At 48.4% G+C, this 25648-nt stretch overlaps 1 protein-coding gene across 15 annotated transcripts in view; it reads left to right on the forward strand.

Moving 5' to 3' along the window:
- AGAP1 (ArfGAP with GTPase domain, ankyrin repeat and PH domain 1) overlaps positions 1-25648 on the forward strand; it is a 513425-nt gene that overhangs the window by 348167 nt on the left and 139610 nt on the right. For 10 of the 15 annotated variants that reach the window (XM_074315517.1, XM_074315523.1, XM_074315532.1 and 7 more), the window contains one exon: positions 8183-8341. The exons of the other annotated variants lie outside the window; for them this stretch is intronic. In XM_074315517.1, coding sequence (XP_074171618.1) covers positions 8183-8341 — 159 coding nt within the window. The remainder of the gene's footprint in view (positions 1-8182; positions 8342-25648) is intronic. 15 annotated transcript variants of the gene reach the window in all.

Consider the following 25648-nt stretch of genomic DNA (forward strand, 5'->3'; position numbering starts at 1 on the left):
ATACGGGCATATTATTATCATTATTATCATCAACATTTGTTACCATTATTATATCCGTTTTACAAATGATGAAGTGAATTGTTTTCAAGATGCCCAGGTTCCATGTTCTTTTAGCCCTCTGGTCATTAAGAAAACTAATTGGAAACACATATATAATGAGTCAGAAAGATGTTAATGCTGTTTGACCCAGTAATAACTCTTCCGGGATTTTATCCCGAGAAAAACATCTAACAGTAGATGTCCTTTGCAGTATTGTTTATATTAGTGAGAAACGAGAAACAACCGAATCTATCCAAAAGTAGAAAAAACTGTAATAATAGAGATTATCTACATTAAATTAGTAAGATGTCATATATTTTAAATTATAGTGAAGATTGTGGGACAACATGGAAAATGGAGGGAAGTCATAGTAAAGGAGTATAATCTAAAATTACATCTTTTCTATGGTCATAACTAAGAACAATTTATGCCGTGTTTAATATAGAGATGGTCTGTTAGGTGGGATTTTTGTAGATCTCTAACTTACATTATGTTTATATCTTTATAATTTTGCAAGAGAACCTGTAAGAAATTTGTATGGCAAAACAAGCTCCCATTTTTTCCCTCGGCATCATAATTAGAATAGGGAGAAAATAACAGCGAACTGTCCAGTTCCAGGATTTTAATTCTGAACACAATGTTGTATTTAGCAGTAATTACATTTAACATCACACTGGGTCTGGACTCGGTACATTCTGTTTTTCCTCTGGTAAACATGCTGTGGAAAATATCTAACAAAAAACTCATAGTCGTCTGAGGAAGACAAGATTTTTATCTCAACAGTAGACATGTCGAATGGCACACTTTTACGAAACAGGTGTCACATCATGCAAAGGCCTTGACACCTGTATCTTTATTTAAAAAAGGTACTGAATGTGTCCTGGGACCAAATCCTCTTGGCCTGAAATTCTGGTTGCCAAACGAAAGGCCGATTTCCAATGCAGTGAGGCGAAGGGGCCCTGCTCACAGGTACTTAAATCATCGTATCTCACTTTTTATGGCAGTGTTGTGAATTATATGCTCTTGGGGGTTACAGTTAGAGGACGGAACAGATGGTGAAGGCCCAGTTTGAAGAGACCTGGCCATTGGGAAGGCTCCCAGCATCCAGTCCTGATACCAGCAAACCTGCTTTTCCCAGGAGCACTGCAGGTGTCCTCACACTCTGAGCTTTCATAACTGGGTTGGAGATGCATAGGGATAGAGTGGACCCTCAAAAGCAGTCTAGTATGTTTCTAAGGGCGAGGCCTCCGAGGGGAAGAGCTATCACTCCCATTCCTGTAATCACGATTTCTTTTTTTTTTTTTTTTTTTTTTAACGATTTCTTAAGTTATAAAGCTCCACAATAGGAGTGAATGTTTCTTATCAACTCACTTGCTTACAGAGTCCTGTTTGGGTTTTTCTCTCCCACTCTAAGGACATGACACTTCAGTATCACTTATCACCGAGAGTGGCTGCTTTTCAGGCAATTGAACCAACAAGTCAAATGCCGAGGATCGTTTTCCTCTGTAAAGCCTTCGGGAAGGTCAAGTCTTGTTTGTACGGCCCAAACTCAGGAAGTGCAGCGGGCACAGTTTTGTATCTTAAAAGAAACGATTGTTGATGAATCTTTATTTGAATGCAGTGAAAAGCCTATTTCAGAGTATATTTTTAAAAATCAGAACAGGCTATTTTTAATATAATAAGCCTATAGCTTAAAAGAGGAATTGTGTCTTTGATGTCATTTGGGGGATGAAAACATTCTTGCTCAATAGAAAACCAGCATCTTTTTCATGCGTTTGAGATCAGTTCAGGCAACATACTGATGTTCATTCGAAGAAAAATGCCGTATTCACTTTGAAATGCAAATTGTTTAAAGAAAAAGAGCTTAGGGTGGAGGTAAGTACCTTTTCAAATCAACTCTGACACTCTAGGGCTGTAAGTAGAGCTGAAATGATTCTTGGCGAAGAATCTGGTGCTTCTGACACAGGGAAGCGTGCACCTGTCAGGGCGCCCAGTGAGCACACGTGCCAGGGAGATGGCACAGGCTCCGGGGAGTAGCGTGCCAATGGAGCCGCCCCCGCTAACCAGGCCGGCAGCCCCCAGTCCCTCGGGGGGGGTCTATTTTTTATTTTATTTTTATTTTTAGTTTCAGGTGTACAAAACAATGCAATAGACATTTCACCCCTCACAAAGTAATAACTCCCCTCCCCCCATCTGTTGCCCCTCTGGCATCGGATGTATCTATTACAATTGCATTGACTCTGTTCCATATGCTGTACTCTATATCCCAGTGGGGTCCTTGAGGAAACACTTTTGCTGAGTTCAGAATGGGCCAGGAAGTCGACTATGTATTTCACGGTCATGCAGATATTTGGGGGGGAAATACTGAGACGGTACCAAAGTGGTGCTGTTATTACCTGCTTCCGATGGACACCAGTGTTCCTTGCTTTGGAGGTCTGGCCACTCTTTGGGACCTGCTGAAACTGTCTCCTGCCTGACCCGACTCTGTCACTCGGACTTCCTGACCTGACATCTGCATTCACAAACCATTCACACGACCTTGGGTGGGAGGGGTAAAGAATTATTGATACAATGTACACATAGAAAGTGCAAAATCCTAAGTTATAGCTGAGTGTACAGGCGACCCGCACAGATGGAGCAGCAGGTGGCCAGCAGCCCAGGAAGCGCCACCCTGTGGGCACCACCCTGTCGCCCACCTGTGCCCACACCACACACACACGCCCGCGTGCGGTCACCATGTGATTTCTCACCACATCGGTCCGTGGGGTTGGTTTTGACCTGTTGGATGGGATCAGGACAGTTGGTGCTCTCGCTTGTCTCCTTTGGCTCCACGTCATCTGTGATACATCTGTGATATTCGTCTTCTTGTGGCTCGTGTTGGCAGTTCTTCCGTTCTTACTGGTGTGTAATGTCCACGTGTGGATAGACCACGTGGTACCCCTGGGGGTGGACATTCCTGCCATCTCCAGTTGGGGCTATTCTGCAGATGCCGCCATGAACATTCTTGCACATGTCCCCTGGTGGGTGTGTTCATGCGCACGCGTGTGTGTGTGTGTGTGTATGTGTATGTATGTGTGATTTCAGTTTGGAGGATAAGAGAAAACAAGGAATCTTGAAAGAAAGAGAAAAAAACATATGGGCTGTTCTGTGAAGGCCTCACATTGGGTGAGTCAGTTAGAATAGCTTTTGGGGTTGTCCTGGGATGACATGTCGGAACTCCAAGCTGAGCAAACCCCAGTCTTTTATAATGGGACTCGAGCAAGCCTGCCCAAACTTTGCCCTAGACAGGGATGTCGTGATCCCAGACAGCAAGCCAACCTGCCCTCCTCTGAAGGAAGTCTGTTCCTGAAAAGACCATCGTAACAAAAGGGTGCGGCGTCCGTGCCAGCAGACACGAAGAAGCACTTGCCCCGTGGAGCTGTTGTCAGCAGCGGGTGGGGTATTCTGGCAGGTCAGGGAGCGTGGGAGCCGGGCATGAGGACGATGAGGGGAAGGAGAGCATGGGAAATACCCCCGTCCCACCCTCAAGGAGTCCACAGCACAGCCCACCCGGGGAGGCGTGTGTGCCATTGGCTACCTCGTCAGACCTCACGTCTGTCTGTTGAGCCTGGCTTAGCGCTTGCTGTTAGAACCAGCTGGTAGACCTGCCGCCTCTGCTCCAGGAGAGAAGACGTTCCAACCTGGCTTTTAGAATCTCTTCCCTCTAGGAAAAGACAGACATGCCTGCAAAGAAAGGGATTTCCTTCCAGCTATGTGCTGAGAGTCCTTCGCCCCTGGACCAGACCCCCCCCATCTTCTCAGCCACACTAACCGATACGTGTGTAGGTGCTCACCTGCTAGGGAAGGAAACAGGAGTCTCTCTCCTGGGCCTCACTAGGGCCATGGGTCAGGTCGTGTCGGGGCTTCTCTCCAACCATGTGCCCCTTGCTTGGCTCAGGGCGTGCACACGCCCTGCCCTGAGTGTTTGGGGTTGTAACTCCAGTCCTACTGGTGTTTGGGGTTGTAACTCCAGTCCGACTGGCTGTCTTGTACTTAGGATTCTAATGGCGGGATAGCCAGAGCTCAGGGCTTTTCTTGAACACACTTGTAATTAATCAGGTACAGGTGTCAATTTGATTTAACTAATTAATGTAGTGGCCCCAGAGCTTTATTTCTTTATTGACTGTCGGTGGCCATCTGGGTTTCAGGTCCCATTCGTCCCTGCCAGCTGCGGAGAGAGAAGCCGAGCCCAGGCAGGCTGCTCCGAGCGGCTTGAGGACCGATGGCATTTAGAAGTGCGTTTAGCCACCACTTGCGTCCCACGTGGTCTTGACCTTAAGGTCCTCAGCTCTTAGGAAATCAGACAAGTCATGGGCTCCTTTCACAAAGGAGAACTCCAGATTCTCAGCCTTGGTTAATTACTTGTTAATGAATTACCATTCAAGGAATGAATTACCATTCAAGGAAAGAGTAGCCCTGGAGTACTTTGAGAGAGAATAAAGTGATTTTAAATTTGCTTGGAGGGGTTTTCAAAAGGGACAACTCCCTGTGTGCTCACGTATAGGGCAGATATTACTGGATGCATCCATATTTTAAAAAATGAAAAAACTGGAGGGAGGGACAGTGTTACTTAACCAGTTAATTAGTGACCTTCATTCAGGAACAGAAATGAAACTACGTGTTAGCCTTTGCTGGGGTGTGTGTAAAACTAAGCATCAGGAATGATGACATAAAATACTGTCATTAGATTTTAAGTCTGTCTAGTTATTTAAAATATTCACGAAATATTTGGGAGTAGTTGGTTTCTTTGACTGATGCATTGACTCAAGTATATAGAAATGCCTCCAAGTGTGACCACTGGCCCAGGACTGTCCACCGTGGAGTGACATGCTTCACGGGCCCCACCAAGCCAACACGGTGTTATGGCCCGGCCCACAGACCACCGGTTTGCCTGGAAGTTAACGCTTGTGTCTTTGCATTTACAGTGAGAGGCAAAATCTGTTTATGGATCTGCAAACTGTATATTTAAGGCAGAAACAATATTTCTTCCCCTTCACAATTTTGTTGTTTGTTTTCAGTTCAGTAAGCGTATTTCTGTATCATCCCAGAAAATGTTATTGTTTCTTTATGTCCCAGTTAGTTAGTCTTTTATTATTTGATCTTCAGGAAAGTTTTAACTGAAATTCAAATAAAGTGAATGAGTAAATAAAAAAGATTTACTCTCCCGAGAGAAAATCAGAAATATTTTACTTCTGAAATGTGTTACTTCCATGCATATTTTTGGAGATTTCATAATTCACATTAACCAAAGACCAGGAACCCGGCGGGTGGGTAATGAGTGAAGTGCGGTGGGCAGGAGGGCAGTGTGTATCTTGGATTTCGCCGTGCAGGCTACAGTCCTACAGACAGGTTCGGAGGTAGACAGATGGTCCCTGACGTACGATGGTTTGACTAACAATTTTTCGACTTTAAGACCATCCAAAAATGATCCACTTTCAGTACAAATTGTACAGTTGACCCTTGAACAACATGGGTTTGACCTGCATGCATCCACTTACATGTAGATTTTTTTCAATAAATACAGTAAATGGATTTTATCTTCCTTATGACTCAATAACCTTTTCTGTCGCTTACTTTAAGAATACAGTATATAATAGTATGACATACAAAGTGTGTGTTAATCGACTGTTTATGTTATCGATAAGGCTTCCAATTGACAGCGGGCTATTACTAGTTAAGTTTTGGGGGGAGTCAAAAGTTATATGCAGGTTTTCGACTGCATGGGGGTCGGCGTCTCCAGCCCTCGCATTGTTCAAGGGTCAACTGTACTTGGAATTTGAACTTGAATCTTTTCCCAGGCTAGTGACCTGTGGGCCAGCCAGTAGTCTGATGTCACATGACGCTGTGCAGCTTCAGTGAGATGATTTTGCCCAAGTGTAGGCTGATGTGTTTCAGGGGCAAGGGGAAGCTTGATGTTCAGTAGGTGAGGTGATTAAATGCGTTTTTGACTTATAATATTTTCTATTTACGATGAATTTATCGGGACATAACCCCATTGGAAGTCGGGGAACATCTGTAGTCAGCACAAATACAGGCCCATAGCTGCCCGATATTGTCATTTTTCAAGTGATGCCAGAAACCGCAGATTCTTTAGATGAACTCGCCCAAATTAATTCTACTTTTCAAGAGAGGTCATTATCCACTAAGTAAAAACGCATCTATGAGCTCAACCCGGACTCCCAGACACACGTCTCTGGATCTGTTTAAAAATTATACTTTCATAAATCTGTATCCGTATGCACACGCTCATTTGGCCAGAATTGAATCATGTCGTTTCTCTTTAGTGCAACAGTTGGGAATTGAGCGTGGTTGGGATCAGAAGACCATCATGAGCCGAAGAGCCCTAAGGTCGCCTTTCTGAAGGATTCTGCACAGCTGTTTGGGGTCGGGGATGCATTCTGCAATCAGACGCCAGAGCATGCAGCCTGGGCTGGCGTTTCTGCACCCCAGAGATCCCACTGTGCTTCCTTGGGGACCCCCTGAGGAGCCAACCCCAGAGCTGCTCAGTGGCATGTTAACGTGTGGACTTGGGCTTGGAATGTCACGTGACAGACAAACCACCAGAAGTCTGAAAACCAGTGGACCAGCCACAGATGCCCGCTCAGCAGCGCCACCTGATATTGCACTGGCGTGTACAGTAGGGAGGCTGATTTCCTTTTCCTGCGGTGGATGTTTGGCCTTGGCACGCGGAACTTGTCAACTTAAGACCACTTGAACACGTCACGGGGTCCTTAGCCAGGGTTCAGGGTGCCAGGGCTGTCCTGTGTGCGTGTGGACACTGGTTTCCCGGTGTTGCCTCAGGCAGTTTGGGCTAGACACGCTAAGATAACGCTCTGCCTTTGAAGGGACAGACGTCAGGTTTGTAGACTGGTCATCCTCTGGGAGCCACCCCCCGGAGAGAACGGACAAGGGGCGTGGCACAGTGGGCCCCAGCGTCGTCTGGCATCGTCCATTCAACCACAGACAGTGAATTTATTTTTGTTTCTTGAGGCGTTTTGGCCTTGTGTGCCTAAGCTGGTATAAAATGAGGTTTTGTGGGCAGATTTCCACACTTAATGACTTGCCAGAGGTCTGAATGGGCACTGTCGGCAGGAAAGATTCGTCTCCTTGACGTTTCACTCTATGGCAGGTGTCCCCTGGGCAGTGTCGACTTGGGGCGTGGCTTAGCAGTGGGTCACAGCTTCGTGTATCTTCTCGTTGTTTTCCCTTGGTCTCTAGCCTTTCGTTTTCCTTTCATCCACCCTGAACATGTTAGCAGCCCTAAATCCTCTGTCGGCCAGGGGTTCACGTGATGGAATCGGGGGCGGGGCCTGGGAGCCCCAGGCGGGCGTGTGGGGCGGAGCCGCGTCCCCAAATCAGCTCTGATTGGTGGGTGTGGCGGATCAGGGTCCCCCCTGGGAAGAGGCCCAGGCTGACACCCTTTCGGAAGGATTTCTTTCCAAAACAATTTAGAACTTAATTGGTTCTAAACTAAAACCATGGGAGGAAAGTTAAAAAAAAAAAACCTAATACATTTGAAGCGCTGCGTGTAGATCTATCGAACTAATTCACTGGCAGCAAGGTATGTTCGGTTGAGCTTTAGACAAATGCACGTAATTATGTTTTTGAGTCTAAAATTGGTGTGACCAGATAATAATTCATTTTGATGTTAAGCAACTGATTCAAATCATTAAGTGTACCGTGGGATCATTTTTTATCACAGTCCATGCGCTCCCTGAAATTGCTGAGGTTATGTTTCCTCCGCGTAGTCTTTTCAAGGTTAAGGGTAAACTTACCTGGTTTAAGAGCCTGCGTTTCTTCCGATGCCGTGTCTAGGAACTGTGATTTGTGTTGATCGTAAAGTACATCTTCACCGTGGAAATAGCCCTCTGGCCCCAGGCAGGTGACTCCCCACCGAGGCCCACCTCCCTGTCCGTCGATGCGCTGACACCGAGCTGGCTTTTCCCAAAAGTGGGTCAGTGTCTTTGCCGCTGCTCTGTCCAGAGATGGCCTGATGCTGCGGGTGCTTTTTGCGGATTGTTTGTGTGCGCTCACCCGAAGCTGCGTCGTGCTGGCTCTGGGGTCTGCGTCCGCGGTGGTGTTCACGTGACTTGTTTATTCCTAGGGAATGTCACTAGTGCGTCTGGGTCTCAGATGGCGAGCGGCGTCAGCCTGGGCTCCTTCGGCAGCCGACCGGACGGCATGCAGCAGCGGTCCTACTCAGTCTCCAGTGCGGACCAGTGGAGTGACGCTACGGTCATTGCAAACTCGGCCATCAGCAGTGGTAAGAGAGGCGCGGCCCCACGGATCCGCGGCCACCTCAGGGTCCTGTCGTAGGCCAGGGGCTGGTCACAGCGCCCCCGAGCTCGGCCCCACGGTGCGGGCAGCACCGGGGAGCGGCCCTGCGCACCTCACCTTTCCTCTGTGGAGCGGTGTGTCCTCCATGGGCTGTGTCGCCCACGTCGGCTCATTTGTTCCTCTTTGGTGCAGGGAGGAGTCGCTGCCCATCCCCACCTGACAGATTGGAAAAGTGAGGCCACAGACAGGACAAGGGCGGACAGACTCAGGGTCACGTGACGGGGAAGCGGCAGGGCTGAGAGATGACGGCAGGTTTTATTCCCCTGATCGCACTTCCTACCCGCGGTGGCTTCCCTCCCCCTATTAGTGCTCATTTTATGCTGTTTGGGGGTTTTCCATCAAAGGAAAATGCATAATTCTTTCTCCTTATCCATTTTCCAAGGTTCCTGGCACATCCTCTAAATTTTGGGTGGTCTCACACCCCCATTTTCTTGACAAGTGGGGGCGGCCCCTTGGGAAGCACACGTGGCACACCAGAAACTGTTGACATACATGTGAAAACATGAATTATGCAGCGTCGGGGCTACCCGGCTCCCCGCAACATGCTTTGCCTGTGGCATTTTGTCTGTGGCCTGTTCACCGGTATTTAAAGGAATTCCCACTGTTGTCATCTATCAGACAGGGTTTTAGAGTAATTTTAGCATAATTTGTTCTAATTAAAAGATTCAGCATCAGGTCTTCCCTGTAGACCCACCAGCTGCTGCTCAGGACGTTTGCGTTGGGTAAACACCATCCGTATTTCTGGTACTGCGCGGTCCTCCGGTCCTCCAGCAAACACTGCCACGCGGAGGCCTTAAAGAAAGGCAGCCCCAAACCGCAGGAGGGGGAGACGTTGAGGCCATAGCAGCACGGGTCTGGGGAGGCTGGTGGCTCGGAGCACATGAGGATGGTGCCCAGCACGCTCCAGCTCCAGGACGCCTTCCTCATTCAGAAGATGCTCCGGTAGACAGCGAAGGTCTGCCTGCTTCGTCTTCAGGGACGCGTCAAGGCTTTCCACCTTTCATCTGAAATCATGACGATACTGTGAGAAGCCCAGTGAAGGGAGTTCTACGTCACTGGAAATGAACCACCCACCGCTGACTCCCTTGTGATGGGACATACGCGCATTCACAGCCATGGCCGGCCCCAGAGGCCCCATGGTGGGCCTTCTCATCCCTCATTCAGAGGCCCCCACCTGCCTCCCAGGAGGCCTTGGGCAGGTAACCTTACCTCCCTGAGCCTCTGTGTTCTTACCTGTTCAATGGGTGTGTTCTTCCCTCCTTTGGGTAGTCGCTAGGTGTGTAGCACTACACCTGTTCTGTGTCTTCCGTACTGAATATCTACTATTTTTACCATAGTTACTTTCTTTAGGAGCAAGCAGTTAACGCATTTCATTATCGCATTATCAAATACTTTGAAATGCATTGATTTTTCCATTAGTATCAGTATTGCTAGCCGATTGGGTTTGTTCTGTCACCGCCTTGCTGTGAAGATGTGTGAGGGTGGGAGGAACCCAAGCTGGCCTTCCCAGAGCCTGGTGCACGCCCCGCCTGGGCCCTGCCTTGTCAGACAGTGACCTTCTAAAGCCTTCCTCCTCTGAGACTTGCTGTGTTAGAGGGTTAGTCTTTAGGTTTGTTCCTCATGTGCTGTAGGAATTATAGTTGGGGAGGAAGAAAGAGGTTAGAAGAAAAAATTCCTGAAAGAAACCATCACCCTCAATCTTTGCCTTCCCTACACTCACGATATTTTTATAGAGAAGGCTTTGGAATCAGCATATTAATCTACAGTCCCTCTCTACTGGCTTCCCTTCTGAACAGTTAAGTCTTTGGTAAAGGTTCGCTAGCTAGCTTTCCCTCTACTTCGTAGCTCTTGGTGTCCGGTTATGCGTGTGTGGTTATACATGTACAAGGTAGGCGTCGCCACAACACCAGATTCTAAAAAGACGTGACTTCCAGACCCTCGCTTTGGTTGGACATGTCTTCCCACAGAAGTTGTTTGCATTAGTCTACACCCCCATTTCTATGAAGTACCTGTGCGAGACACGTCGCCTACGTACGAATGCCGATTTTGAATGTCCAAAGTGATTTCTCGTCCATGAATGCCCTCGGCCGTCAGTTCTTCATTCATATAGCATGTTTGTCACAGCTTTGAACCCTGAACACAGGAGAAAAGAAACACAGGTCTGTGCCCCAGTATAAGCCTGCTGTGGGATCTGGATGGAGAACTTTAGAGAAAGCCAGGATGAAATTGTGCGGGTAGCTGAAGGAGTGATGGAGTTAATCAAGGCAAACTTCCCAGAAAGACTCAAACTTGAGCGATGCTTAAAGAACCAGATGGACTTTTTCTGTGCAAAACCGCAGGAGGAGGTTATTATAAGCATTGAGGCAATTTGGACAAAGACTTGGAGAGGAGGTGAGGGAAAATGGGAGCACCGAGGAGCTACAGTTAAGTGAAAGGTGTTCGTTGGAGTGCCGTAAAATAAGAGCTGCAGAGAAGGAATGAGTATGAGGCCAAAATTGCAAAATTAATTAGCATCATATTATAAAACATACAGCTGACATTTTAAATAGCAAAATCAAGAATCACTGCAAAATGTTACCCAGAAGTATGATTCCTACAGTTTTTCGGGATTCTTCCTTCATGGCTATATTTTACAAGGATTGATGGAAGGTCATACACAAGATATTGTTGGAAAGGAAAGCAGTCGTAGTAACAATAGTAAGCTAACATTGGTTGAGGACTTCCTGTGGATTATGTCATTTGATCCTCAGGGAGTAGGCACTGTTATTGGTTCCATTTTACAGATGGGCAGACTGGTACATAGGATTCAATATCACTTGTCCAAAGCCACATGCTGATAAGGCCGGGGATAAAGCTCAGGTGGCCTGATTCCGGCCTTAGGTCTTCTTAGGTGCTTCTCAAGGTGTGCCGCCCGTATGGCCGCAACAGCACCTCCTGGGACCTGGCTAGAAATGCAGATTCTTAAGTGCCATCCCAGAGCCACTGAATCTAAAACAGCAGGGGGCCCAGGGACCCGTGTGGTAACAAGCCCCTCCATGGAATGACGCTGCCTGCTGAAGTCTGCAACCACCCCTCTTCATCCGGTGCACGGACCAAGCAGTGTCTGACAGCCCGTGGAAGTGAGCAGGGCCCCAGGCTCCACCAAGACTTACTGGCTCAGAGCTGCATGTTCCCAAGATCCCCGGGCGACTCAGTGTTGAGAAGTCCTCTCTGCCTGCGGTGAGGGTAGCATCCTGGCCACCATCCCTGCCACCACCCCTGATTTGTCAAGTAGCCAGACCAGAGCCCTTTTTAATGACCATCAGGGCACAGGATCTGTCGAACGACTTCAAGAAAACACATTTATGAGTGGATTTCAGGACTTGGACTCAGGCACCAGCACTCCCGTCTGTACTTGGAAGACAACCACAAAAGAAACCAATAGGGTTAGGAGCTTTCTGCTATGCTTTTCCTTTTTTGGGTGCAGTTGGTACAAACCCCACCCTCTTTTTTTCTTTTTTCTTTTTTTGTCATTTTTATCCTTTTCCCCTGAGTCTCCAGTGTGGATGTGGAAGTCATAAAAAGCTGACACTGTGCTAGCAGCAGGGATGGGAGAAGCTAGGCAGCGTTTGAATTCAAATGCCCGTGTATGGGTGAATATGCCTTCCCATTGTCACATGCCTTTATTGTAAAACATAATAATAATAACAACATTGGGATTCCATTTTTCTCTGCCCCCTTGTCCACACTAAATTAAGACTTTGGCTCCAGAGAACTTTTCAAAGTCTTCCCCTCTAGACATACAGGTACCGTGGGGGTTTCTGTCTTTTAAGCATGTGTGAGCAACTCCTAATTAGATAGATCACTTTGTAGTGTGCAAAACTACAAAACAGGAGGTTCTCGTTAAATTAACGGGGGAAGAAAGGAACCCATTCTGTGCAGTGCAGTGCCCCACTGCTTTATGACTATTACTGTTGTGAGGTTTTACATTTAAGTACCTGAGCTTTAAAATGAAATGTCTACTATAATTTGGCGTTGCTAACATGAGACCCGCATCTGGCCTCAGAGAAAATCCAGACAGCTCCGTTCAGGGTTTCAAATGGCCGTCTGCCGGCCTGCAGGCAGCGCAGAGGGTTGGTCCCTCTTCGACTGAGGCACCATGTGCAGCTCAGCGTAATTTTTTAAATGCAGAGACATATTCGTCTTGGGCTTCTGCATGGAAAAAGGCTGTTCCCGTAGTGCATGAAAAATTAATTTTTTTACATTTTTTCTCACTTTCCTAAGTGTTTGACAGAAGTAATTTTTGCAGCAAGAGAGAATAAAAACTGGTGGCTGTAAATTCCTGTCCTGGAACCCCTTGTGTAGATTCTTTATGGACCTGGAATTGATCTACATGTCAGAGCCTGTTGTGGTTTAAACTGTTTATCACCTCGATGGCAGCGGTGAGCTCGTGAACACCAACTTATAATCCTGGCTGAAAGAAATTGGTGTTTGCAGTCAATGAAGGGGCAGCTTAGCGTTATTGATAGATTCAGAACAATTATCTCTGCAGCAACCATTGGCTGAGGGTTTTCTTGAATCTTGTTGGGAGGCTGTGAATTTTTTTTTTTTTCTATCAATGAATCATTTTTTCTATAGGTGTTTCTCTAGAAGTCCTAGCCAAGAGTTAGCCTTGCTGTAGGTAGGAGGGGACCCCAGGGGGTCATCTGTAGCACACTTGCTTGTCATATCTCACTCCAAGGCCGAGTGCGTTTTTAGACACATCACACCTGGGCCGACGGCCGCAGCACAGGCCAGAGACCCCACACATCTGTCTGCATGTGTCGCCGAGCGTCTCAGCAAGCCGTGCGGGCCATCTCCTGTCTCCCGTCTCCCGAGAGCGCCAGCCTTGGCCCCACGGCCTCAACTGTTGCTGTTGCCATGACAGCCACGTTCCCCGCCCCTTGACTGTCAGGTTGTTCCGCGGGCTCCACCCCGTCCCCGATTGCTTCATTCCAGCTGTTAATCTCTGTTGCACTGACTGGCCATCACCGTCAATATTGCAGTGCTTGAGATGGCTCTCGAGCATGTCACTTCAACCCGCCTCCAGCAGGCCACCGTCCAGCCTTGTCAGCCCCGAGTATAAAACTACATCCATCTTTTGCTCCTCTGTGTAGAAGGAGCGTGTGCACACATTTCCTTCTAACCGTTTCATTGCGTGTCTTCCTGTCAGAGTCTGTGGTTGGCAGGCCGTGGAGCGTGAGTCCGGAGCGTCTGAGTTGTTCCTGACTTTTATGTATTATTTCCCATGATGGACATTTTTTTGGTGTGGCTGTTGTAATGACAGAGGTTAGAAAGACAACTTTCAGCTTTGGTGCTTCTTTTTGTTTCTCGTTCCCCGTAGAGCCGGCTCCAGCAGGGTCAGAACCCAGCATTTGAGGGTACAGAGCTCGTGCTTCAACGGTGGGTTCCTGGGTTGTTTACTGGCGGTTGGTCAATTCTGATTTTCACACTTGGAGCTCTTTTGTCTCCTCTTGGAGAATATGCTGACAATTTTAGTATGTGACCAGCAGGTGGTGGTAGTGTGACACTGTCTCACCTGGAGGCTTCCTCTGTAGGGGGTTTAAGGAGGAGGAAACATGGACTGCTCTGTTTCCCGTCTGTTTCCCGAGCTTGACGTCTCACTGCCGTTTCCGGAGACTCATTCTCCCTGTTTGACAACTGAGGTTCTAAAAGGTGGAGAAACTTACAACCACACCCGTAACAAGTAGCCAGAATTCAAACCAGGTCTTTCTGATTCCAAAGCTTATAGTTTTTCCCTCTGCTGCTTTATTTTCCACAGGAGAAATGAATACGATTGAAACATTGTGTCATAAAATTTGTTTCTTTTTCTAAAGCTTGCTTTTTAAGTCAATATAATTAGCTGCACATTTCCCCTTCTCTCACTTTCCTGAACTTTCTCTTTATCATTGGTTCCTCCCAAATCTTGGCTGGCATTCAAAGGCCGTTTGCTGGGGTTTGTCATCAACCTTCAGCGTAGCTCAGAAGGGCCCGTGGGCTCTCATCTCTCAGAGCTGGGCGGGCACTCCCTGTCTCAGGCGCCCGTCTGCTCCCCTCGCCAGCTAGTCGCCTAATTAAAGGGATGACCCGGCTGGCTTCCCTGCTCGGAGCTGCTTCCTTTCTCCGCGCCGCCAGGAGAAAGCAGGCACTTCCTAGGGTGACTGGCCACAGGGGGTAAAGGTATGTTTTCTTCCTCCCAGCCAGAACTTTGTACTTTGTACTTTGTCTCCTTAGTCGCTTCCGATCCGCTATTTCTAGCAGCAGGAGCTGGCCAGGCGAGATGCTGCCCCCGCATCAGAATGGGGAGCTGTGGATTTCATGCCTGGAGGCCAGCGGTTCTCATTTCGCCTGGCAAAAGTCTAGACATCCTTTTAAACGGAAGGTTGAGAGGGATACTGTTGCCAGTTGCTATAGCACCTGGGTCAGGTCCCGCAGGCCCTGTGGCCTCAGTATCTTCATCGAGACCAGTGGTTCTGAACTGGGGGTGCTGGTGTCCCCCAGGGGACATGTGGTGATGTCTAGAGACATTTGGGGTCGTGACATGGAGTGGCTGGCTACTGGAATCTAATGGGTAGAAGCCAGAAATGCTAGTAAGTAATCTGCAGTGCACAGGGCAGCCCCCCACAGCAAAACGATCCAGCCCCAAATGTCAGGAACGCCGAGATCGAGAAACCGGGAGTGAGGTGACAAAAGCTTCGGCTCTGTGGTCCCTTCCAGCCTCTGTTACTGTATTCTACCATGAATTCGTATCCTTCCCGAAGAAATGGAAGCCTGTCACCTCTCTGGAGAGGGTCCCTGCAGCCAACCCATGGTGGAGCCTTGCGCACAGTGAGACTTTCAACTCAGCTTCTCAGACCATCCCCCCAGGCGGAAGACGGGGACATGGTGGGCTCAACGGCAGTCCTGCGCTACTGCCGATTGCGATGTTACGTGGCATCCATCAGATGCTCGCTGCTCCGGACACAAGGACCCAGCAGGATGAGGACAGGTGTGGTCCCCTTTTCAGACGAAGACACGGTTACATGAACACCGCAGGCCGGCCGCCGTGGCTAGACTCCATCTCAAGCTGTGTTTTAAGGTCCCTGTGCCATTCTCGTAACCGCCACACTTGCTGTCCCCAAGACCCCTGCGTGAGGGCGGCGGCCCCACATCGCAGGCGGGATGGCTGTGGCTGTCAGGCGGGTCTGCCTGCTGCCTGTGCGAGGTCGTGTGGATGACACACATTCACAGGCATCATCGTGACACCCTCCAGATGTAGAGGCCACACAGTGGGTTAAGCTGACAAAGTGAAACTTAGAGATAAATATCGTGAATTCAGGGTCAGCAAACCAGTGGGACGAATATAGAACGGACTGCCGAGCTTGGTGGGCAGAGCGGGTGCAGCTGGTCTGCCAAAGTGGGGGAGAAACTCCCTCACCCTGAGCGGCGAGAGGCCCCTTGTCTCCCAAACCACACCTGCGGGGTTCTTCTGTGGGGCCATGTTTCCAGAATGATTTTGGCAAATTGGGAAGTGTCCAAAGCAGTAGGTGGGGAGGAAGAGAAGGATCCGAAATCCACTTCATATGGGGAGGGACTGAAGGACGAGGGGTGGGCCCCTGGGCAGGGTTCTCAAACCGGGGTGCACGTCTTACTCTCGAGCGTTCTTAGGGCCGGGGACTGGGGATGTGCTTCATACGGGGGTTGGGGGTTGGACTAGACTGTTCTCTGGAGTCTCTGATGTGCAGCCAGGGTTCAGATCCACTGTCCTGGGGCGGGGGGGGGGGGGGGGCGGTGATCACGGGGAAGGAATGTGAGCCCTATGCTGTTTCTATCCAGAGACTTGAACTGGGAACTCCGGGTTCACGTTTCCAGAAGTACAGTTTGACACAAGGGAGCATAAAGTAATATGCTGCCATGTAGTGTTTCTAAGTGGCTATTTCAGATGTTTTCCTCTGGCATCTTCTACTGTCTCCGGCACCTGAGGACCCTCCGTGCTTCACCAGTAAAACAGGGCAGGGATTCACTCATCTCCCCACCCCAACCCCCACCCAGAGCTACAGCATCTGATCTCTTCCTGCGCGTACAAGGGACAAGGTGTCCCTGCCCTTGTGAAAGGTCATCCCTTTCTCATTGGACCCATCACCTCGTTTCCAGAGGGCTCTGCTTCTCCGGTTACCTGTCTCCTTCCTGCCCCGTCAGTCTCCCCGGCGGCCGGGTCACTCCTGCAGCAAACAGACCTGCCCTGCATTGCTCCTCCTGCCCCATGGCCTCTGCCGCTGCTGCCATCCTGTCTCAGCTTTCCTGCTTCCCACGCTTTCCCAGACAGCTGTCTGTCCTCACCGTCTCCTGCTGCTCACCGGCCACTTGCTCTCTGACCCATCCCGCCCTCTCCGCCCAGTACTGAGAGAGCCCCGCTGTCATCCAGGTGACCAGACGCCCACCTGTCAGTCCGGGCTCCTTGCCTCCCTTCGGCATTGGCTGCTGAGCAGTGGCGAGCCCACTGAGCACTGCCTCCTGCTTCGCCTCTCTCTCTTGTTAGCTCTTCTGCCGACATGTTCTCTGGGTTCCCTGCTGTCCTCTGGCTGCTGCTCAGTCACCTGCCTCCACTGTGAGTCAGGATGCTCAGGACTCGACCTTTTCTCCCTGGGCATCTGCTGCGCACGAGAGACTCCCGAGTTCATACGCCAGCCTGACCACTCTCTCCCCCATTGAACTTGGGAGGCTGTTGACCAGCTCACGCTCAGTATATTCAAAGTGGAACTCCAGATTTCATTCTGAAAGTCCGTGTTCTCCCCAGCCTTTCCACCATCTCATCCTCCCAGTAGCTCAGGCCACAGACACAGTTGCCTAAGTGTTCTCTCCACCTCACCTCGCAGAAGCAGCACGTGGGGTTGGTTCTCTCCCCGTGACTTCCCAGCATCCCTGCTGGGCTGCCCACTCCCTCCCTGGCCTCCGTGTCCAGCTGGTGCCACAATTGTGCCTCTGACTCTTGCTTCCCTAAAACGCGCCAGCCTCATCCTTAAAAAAACAAAGATGCATCGGATTGCCAGTCCACCCACACGGCATTCCAGTGGCTTCTCCCTGCACGTGAATTGTATTCCTGGTATTTTACCTCTGGCCGACAAGACCCAGCCATCCTGGCCCCTGAGGCTTGTTTGGTCTCCCAGCCCCTCGTCCAGTCTCCCTCCCCTTGGCTCCAGTTCTGGTGAGTCGTCCACGTCCCTCGGGGCTCAGCTCCTGTGTGTCCACATCGTCCCAGATGGCCTGTCCGCTTCCCCTCTGACCCCTTCCCAAGACATCCTGACCTGCGTGCTTTGATTGAGATCTGGCTTGTTTGCCTCCTACCCAATCAGAAGTGGTCACCCCGCCACCTCTCGGTCCCATTACCGTGTTGTTTTGCCTGAAGTTATCCTGCCTTGTTTTCTTGTGGGCCTTTACCAGAACACCCCCAAAGAGGAATGGGCCACGTGGTGACAGGGTGGCACGGTGGCTTTGCAAAATGAGCCCCAAGGCCCCTGCCAGTTTTACGTGATAAAATTCTTTAAATTTTGAAGATCAAGTTTTGGGTTTTTTGCTTTTAAGTAAAATGCTTTGCGTGGTGCTCCAGGAGCTGCTTCCTGACGTACCTGGTGCCCGTTGGTAGAGCAGAGAGTGTCGCTGACAATGTCTACAGTCAGTTTCTGACGGTCGCCAGGGACCGTCCGAAGCACGTTGTACATGTTCTTTTTTATAATAGTAAATAGAGTTCCAAATTGAGTGTCCTGCCTTCGATGATCTCAACCCATTTCAGAATCATAAGTAAAACCGGTGCTAAATTAAGTGGGGAGATCGAGTTAGGAGCATTGCACAGCTTTATTTCGTATTTAACTCTTTATTCCACAAACATTTCTTGACCCTTTACTGTGTGTTACCCACTACCTGGCCCTGGCCGGGGAGCAGGGATCAAAACAGAATTCCCAGGACTCTGGAGGGGGAGCGAAGGACAGACAAATAATCACCAAGTAACCAAACTGAAATATACTTTGTCAAGTGAGGAGACGTAAAAAGAGGGGAAGGGGTGGCTGAGACGTCCGGTTTGCGTTCTGATCGAGTCTTGCATGAATGTGGGAATTACTGAGCGTTCAGCTGAGACTTTTATAAAAACAGTTTATCCGTTCACTCACTCACTCACTCGCCAAGTTCCTAGGGAGCATTTCATCAGGTGTACTCGTGCCCTGGGTTTGCAAGTGGCCCCAGGTAAGACAGCTCCGGGTTAACTGAGCCTTACATGCCATCAGAACTCAGCAGGCCGGAGGACGTGGCCATGCCATGCAGCGGCCGCGAGCGGCAGGACTCATCCAGGGAGCTCTGTGGGTGGGTAACAAGGAGAACTAGCTGGAGGCGAGACACGAGGCAGGAAGGGAGGGTTCTCGCCAGATCCGGATGAGAGAGGACCCTGGAAAGCTTTGGACTGGAGCCTGGGCAGGAGGGTGCTTGTGGCTTTCTGGGAGGAGAGCGATGCGATGGTACAGGGTAACTCTTGAGTCAGCGTGGGCTGTCATCTAACGTACAGAGCGATGCAGAAGTGGGCTAGGAGAGAGTAGCCTGGTCCCAGCCCACGCATGAATCTCCAGGAAGTTTTGAGGGGATTTTTTTTGCGGGTGGGCGGAGGGGTTGGTCCCTACAGTTTTAATTGAAAACTGTGAATTTTAGTGTTTGTTTGTTTGTTTTTAAGATAGAAAGCACCATTTACTACCCTACATCAAATACCTATATCAAATCACAGAGGTGGCGGAGTACAAAAAGATTTGTCAAAAAGATATGATGTTTCTCCAACTGGAAAGAAAATTTCAAGTGACCTTTTGTATTTGTAACATTAAACCATCTTACTTTATAACAGTGTCTATTTTTTAAGTAACATAGGACTTTTTCTCATGGGTTTATGCCACTCTTGGTCCAGGAAACATTTACTTTGTATTTCTGTGCTTTGCTCAGGCCCTCAACCTAGGGATCAGTAGCTTTAGAAACTCCGTCGCACTGTCTCCCTGGTGACTTTGTCAATTATAAAATACAATTTGGTCAGATCTTTTCAGTCCCTCCCTGGCTTCCTATTACAGAATCTATAAATACATGCAAAAAGGGAAAGGCCTAAAGGGCCTTAAAATTTGGGGGAACCAAGAAGAAAGGAGTGGAAGTAACGGTGGTGGACGAATGGTTCTTAAAATGCAAGTAGTTGTAAGATGGTTAAAAAGATGGGTGGACGGTGGCTGGATGGATGTAGCTATGTATTGGTTGATCAAAGTCATTCTCAAACCCTCTGTATTTTCTTCATTAGTGTTTATATATTGCATTGGTTTTACATTCTAAAACTTCTCTCCATGAATATATCTTTCATTACATCTTTGCTTTATTATCTGACAGATAAGATTATTAACAAAAAGCGATATTAATATTAATTATACAATGATACTAAAAATTTTATATCATAGGGAAACCGATGGTTATTTTAAATGACTTAAAATTTTACTCTTTTATATGAAGAAACATTTAAACATATTTAGTTATAAATGCTATTTTAATTGCTACATTATTTCTGCAGTGGGATTTTAAAATCTTACTACATTTGCAGGACAGCGTTTCTATGTATGTTTCAGAGTCTCTTAAAATATATGCTTATTTACAGGAAAACAATTATAATTATATTTAAAGCACAGTTTGGGGGCTTAATATTATTATTGATGAATACATTGTACAGTTCCCACTCCTGACCTTTCCATCAGGTTGGAGTTCAAGAAGTCATCTCTAATACGAGGCTTGCTCTCTGCAGCATTAGGTCAAGTTAGCTTTATCAGTTACCTTTTTCGATGGGCACTCACTCCATTTTTCATAGTGTTTGTAAAGTAGTCCTTAGCTGGACTCTGAAATTATAAGTGAGATAAGCATTGCTACTTTTGAAATATTTTCCATGTATAATATAGAGAACAGAATTGCTTTGCGTATTTCAGAATTTTAAGCTTAATTGTCCAAGATTGGAAACTCGATTTTCAACCAGCTGTTGACCCTTCCTTCATTTCATACCACGATTTGCATTCATGTGAAAGGTGAAATAAGCATCTTTGCTCCCCAAAACGGCACCTCGGCAATCTTCTGTCTGACTGTCACTTTCCTTTGACATCAGAATCCAGGAAAGCCAGGTCTAGAAAGCAGCACTCACCGTGCTTTCACTCGATGCAAGATGCTTTTATGGTAGGGGTACAGAGGGAAATTGAAGTCTGGGGGCACGTCAGGCCCCATCAATCAGAAGCAGTGGCAGCGCCAACGAGACACACGGGTCAGGCCCCCAGATAAGATTTGTAAGGCTGTGCATCCATCCAGGCCACACACTCTGGAAAAATTACCGTCACGTGATGCCATCTGAAGCAGTAAAGGTTTGGGTTCTTCCTGGAGCCAGCAACATCTGGCTGTCACACACGCCTGTCGTCTGGGTGCTGTGGCAAGTCTGTGCACCCACGTGTTCACAGTCAAATCCCATGATACAAGTTCCCAGACAATTCATTTTTTTTTAAAAAAGGAAAGTATTTGTCCTTTCAAACCATATTCCTTTTTTCCTTAAAAGTGTGTTAATTGTGCTCTTCTTCATTTTTGAAATTCTTTTCACTTCTAGAAGTGGGGGCCATGAATGTACTGGTGTAAAGGTGCTACCAGGAAGTGGATGTGGCATCCATCGTGTGGCTAGAACACAGTATGGCGTAGGTGTCAGTCGTGCGTGCTTCGTCCTGTTTCAGTGAGCCTGCCTTCTTCCCGCTAGCAAGTGGCTTCACTGCCTTTTCCCTTCCTGGATTTGTGCAGCAATAACTTGGCATTTTTCCCTGATTATAAAACACTGCCTTTTAGGAAAATAAAAAACGCAGAGAAGCTGTTTGCTTTCAGAAAAAGCTCAGACACTGAAGTTTTAGTGTGGGGGGTATATACCCTTCCAGTTCATGTCTGTGTTCTTACTTATTTCCCAAAATTGGATTATGTCATAACTGGCTTTCTGTAAAAATGCTGTTTCCAATGTATCTGGAAACAGTTCAGAAATTGGAAACAACCTCGATGATCAGCAGGAGAGGATTAAATACTTTACAGTAAACCCCTCCCAGGGGATGCCCTGTAGCCATTAGAAGGTTGCTTTCTGTGTAATAACGGAGGCAGAGAAGATGTTCATGTAAATACTGGATGTTACTGTCCTGGGAACCTGCTTCGGCATCGCTCTCAGCTGGTCCCACCCAGACATGGCCCTCCCAGCCCAGGGCCTTTCACGTGCTGTGTCGGGGAGCCGCTCCCTGTACACATGAGCCTTCTGTGACCACCGCCCTCTACACCGCTTGACTTTCTCCGTACCACTTACCACCTTCCAACAACCTTTGTGATCTACTCATTGATTGTATTATCTGTCATCTTCCCCAACTAGACGTTCAGTTTCTTAAGGGTGAGGACTCTGGTCTCTGTTCCCAAGGCCTAGAACAGGGTCTGCCTCAGCAGCACTGCCCTGAGGACGTCCCCGCTGGTTTTATCTGAAGAGCTGAATGTCATTATGTAGCAAGTCCTGGCTTGGATGAAGCATCTGGTCCGTAAACTCAGTGACGAGCTCCTCTTACCCTTATTTTAAATGCCAGAACTGAGTCTTAGAGAATTTGAGTCACTTGCGCGAGGTCGCACAGCTGGCCCGGTTCTGCTGTGTGACGCGCAGATGGAAACCCAAATTGTGGGCTGGACTGGGGTGCCTGTATACCCACCTGCACACGTGTGTGCGCGGAAGTCACGTGGATGGAAGCAGGGGAAGAGACACAAGGTTTTAACTGTTTTTACCTGGTTCAGCAGTGAATACATGTTATTCATGAAAAGATGTTTGTAAAATAAACTTATTTTCCAAAATGGATTCTGTAGTTAGAAAGAAGCCAATTAAGCAGTGAACACAAGAGAATTTCCACGTGCACCTCGCAGTGGACATGGTCAGTTTGAAACTGTCATTTATCAAAAAAGGGAGAGCAGGGAGTTCGTGGTGAAAGAAAGTGGACCTCGCCTGGCAGTGACAGAGCCCAGAGGAGCTGAGAAGAGCAAGGGGGTGTTTGCAGCTGTGGGAGAGAACAGTGTCTGACCAGAGTCAGGATGCCTGGGTCCCTGTCCCCGTTCTGCCACCTGCCACACAATGACAAGCCTTCCAGAGGGGCAGCAAGTCCCAGCTCCTTCCGAGCACCAGGCAGAACCACGCAGAAGCTCAGCAGGGCCTGTCCGGTCTCCGGCACTGCAGACTTCGCTCCGGGAGAAAGGGGCATTTCTCACAAGCGTGAGGTGTGGGCAGCAGGTGGATCACAGGATCACAACTGGAGTTTCATTACACGGTGCATGTCGTAATGCTAACAGCCGCAGTGTCCTCAGCTGCCTGACTGGCCCAGCGCCTCTCCCTGCCCCCACAAGCACAGTTAGAAGGACCAGTGTTTGGGAGCAATACCCGATGTGAAGTCAGATACAGGCAGGCCCCCACCTCCATATGTAATTTCATTTTTAATTTTTTCCTGGAAACGTATCAAAGTTGAATTTGTAAGACTTGTAGCTATAACACTTGAAAGGAGAGTGGTGGCTGGGCTGGGCTTTTCCGGACAGCTAGAAATGCTACAAAATTCCTCACTGTGCCTCGTTTCAGCCTCCTCGTCTGCTCTGTCTCCATATCATCATTGTGTTCTCTCTTCACTGTTGCCCAGATCGGCTGCACTGCCCGAGTGTCCCGGGCTGTTCGGCTCGGCCGCTGCGAGCATGCCCGCAGAATTCCGTTCTGGTGCCCACTTTGCACGTGGAGCTTATCAGCGCCATGCTCTTTTCACTCATATCGCACCTTCTTTCTTCTGTTTTCCACTCATCCTCAAGATATAAGACCAAGTCCATAATTTAGTTGCTGCAGCTGCTTACACCCCCGGCAGAGCTGAGCTAGCCAGGCCCCGCTGTGTGTCCCTGGCCTGTGGGCTGTTCTTGTCCCCTAGACGACTGCCATCCCAAGGTCAGGGTCTCATTCGTGCAGAATGGGAAGGTCTGCCGGGAGAGGCAGAGACACCTCCCTCACCTGAGCTCAAGAGTCCTGAGCTCAAAATTGGAAAATGAACCGGGATTTCATGGAGATTACGTACACCTGTTTCTTCCTTTTGTGAGTCAGAGCCAGGGCGTTCAGGGGACACTACAGATGGCAGCGAAGCTGCTCCCTGCAGCCCTTCCCTGCTGGGAACTGCAGAGTGAGGTGTTTGCTGGAGACCGTGGAAAACGGGGTGCGTGTGAGTGTCTGACCGGGGTTACAGCCCCCGGCGGCCTGGAAGACACTACCTCCTGATGGGGACTCGGAGTTTCCTCCACCCCAGCAGGCGATGGGGTCCCCAAAACACAGGACACAGCTATCAGTGGGACGTGACTGGGTGTGTGGCGGGAGCAGTCGGCGAGAGTGTGTTCTAGATAGCATGACGGACGGATGGCAGCGGAAAGCTTCTGCAGGAATGGGGGAGAAGAGAAAAAGAAACGTGTTCCTGAGGGACGGGGTGGGGGTGGGGGGCTGGCAGGGCTCCCATCCTGGTTGGGGAGGCTGGTGGGCAGTCGTTTCTTTTAACCTCACCCCAGGGGATAAAGGGCACAGTCGGGAAGAATGGGAATGAGGATGCTTTGATGAATAGCAGACTGCAGATTCCACTTCTGGGCTGGGCTGCTGCACCCTCCACTGACCCTTCCGTCAGCCACAGGGGGCTGGGTTCCTGCTTAAGGAAAAAGAGAAAAATGTCAGTTATTATGTTTGGGAACACAATCTTATCTTTCATTTTATTTTATAGCAGTTTCCCCAAAGATCCACCATAGTATCTGATTGAACTATATTGACAAAATTTTAGCCATGATAAAGAAAATGCTTTCAATTCAAAGCAAGTACAACTCAGGGTCACCACGCACTTTATTTTATTGTATTTTATTGTATTATTGTATTTTTTGCCAGGACAAAGCCCAAATTCCAAGATCGTGGTACAAGTAATACGATAAAACTGTTGTGGTACAAAGGAAGTCAGTTCCTTTTTTAAAAGAATGTTCTAGAATGAATGCTGAGTTATTAATTGCTTTTTTCCTGAAGTAAGTTTAATTTTCGTTTTTAAACACCATTAATTTTAGAGACTACACTCTGAATGATTTCTCATTCAGAAAAATGGAAAAGACGAAATAAGAGCTACTCATTTGGCCAATATTATTAAACTATTGGAAAAAACAATACTTTAATGAGCACTTCAGAGGTGAAATGATGTTTGGTCTACGGTTTTGAGTGAAGATATTATCCACGGTGTCTTTATGGGGGTATTGGTGGAGACAGTTACCTCAGGTATAATATTGGACAGACTTTCAGGCAAGTTAAAATGACCTGTCATGTTACAGACTTTTCCGGCATTTACCAGACCCAGGGGTGTTTTTTCATCTGAGACTGACATGAGACTGACGTGAGATTCCGCAGCATGGGACACTGGCGGTCAGGTGTTCAGAGCGGCTTTTCCATTTTCGTGAAACTTCTTACTTGATCCAAGCTTAGTCGTCCTGGTCGTTGCTCTTCTTGGAACTTGGTTCTTTCTGTCAGTTCTGGAAATGACTGCATTGTGGGGCTAAGATCGTAATGACCGTGTGACAATCGTTATGCTGGGGAACGGGCCTAAAGCAGCCCAATGTCCCCCTAATTGAGGTGGTTCATCACAGTAGGTTAGACGGAGCTTTTGATTCTCCTGGAACCCCCCACAGGAATCTCCGTGTGTGCCAGCACAAAACCCACAATATCGCCTCCCCCAGGGCTTCGCGTGCATCCCACCAGGCCAGCCTGCCAGTCCTTCGTGCTCAGGGTGGTTTTCATGCCCTCAGAACTCAGAGTTAGCTACGTGTCAGCAACTGTCAGCCTCCTTTGAAAGAAAGAGAAGTTTTAACTACAGATTTTGGGTGGAAACGAAACAGTTCACTCTGATCTACTCATTGGCCATCTGATTTGGGGAACTTGCTGTCATTCTACCTGCCACATATTTGTGACGTGGTAGATATTTTAAATACAGTGTTTTAATAGTGCCGTCAAGGGTCGAAGGTCGTTGGAATCTTCTCATGAACGCCACACCACATTGAGTCCAACAGTCAGTGCACAGACGACCTTCACGTGTCAACCTCTGCACTCCAGTGAGTGTGCTGGAGGGCTCACGGCCACCATGGGGGGACACGTGTGGGT

This window comes from Rhinolophus sinicus, linkage group LG01 (assembly GCF_036562045.2).
Source record: "Rhinolophus sinicus isolate RSC01 linkage group LG01, ASM3656204v1, whole genome shotgun sequence".
In the NCBI taxonomy this organism is placed as follows: domain Eukaryota; kingdom Metazoa; phylum Chordata; class Mammalia; order Chiroptera; family Rhinolophidae; genus Rhinolophus; species Rhinolophus sinicus.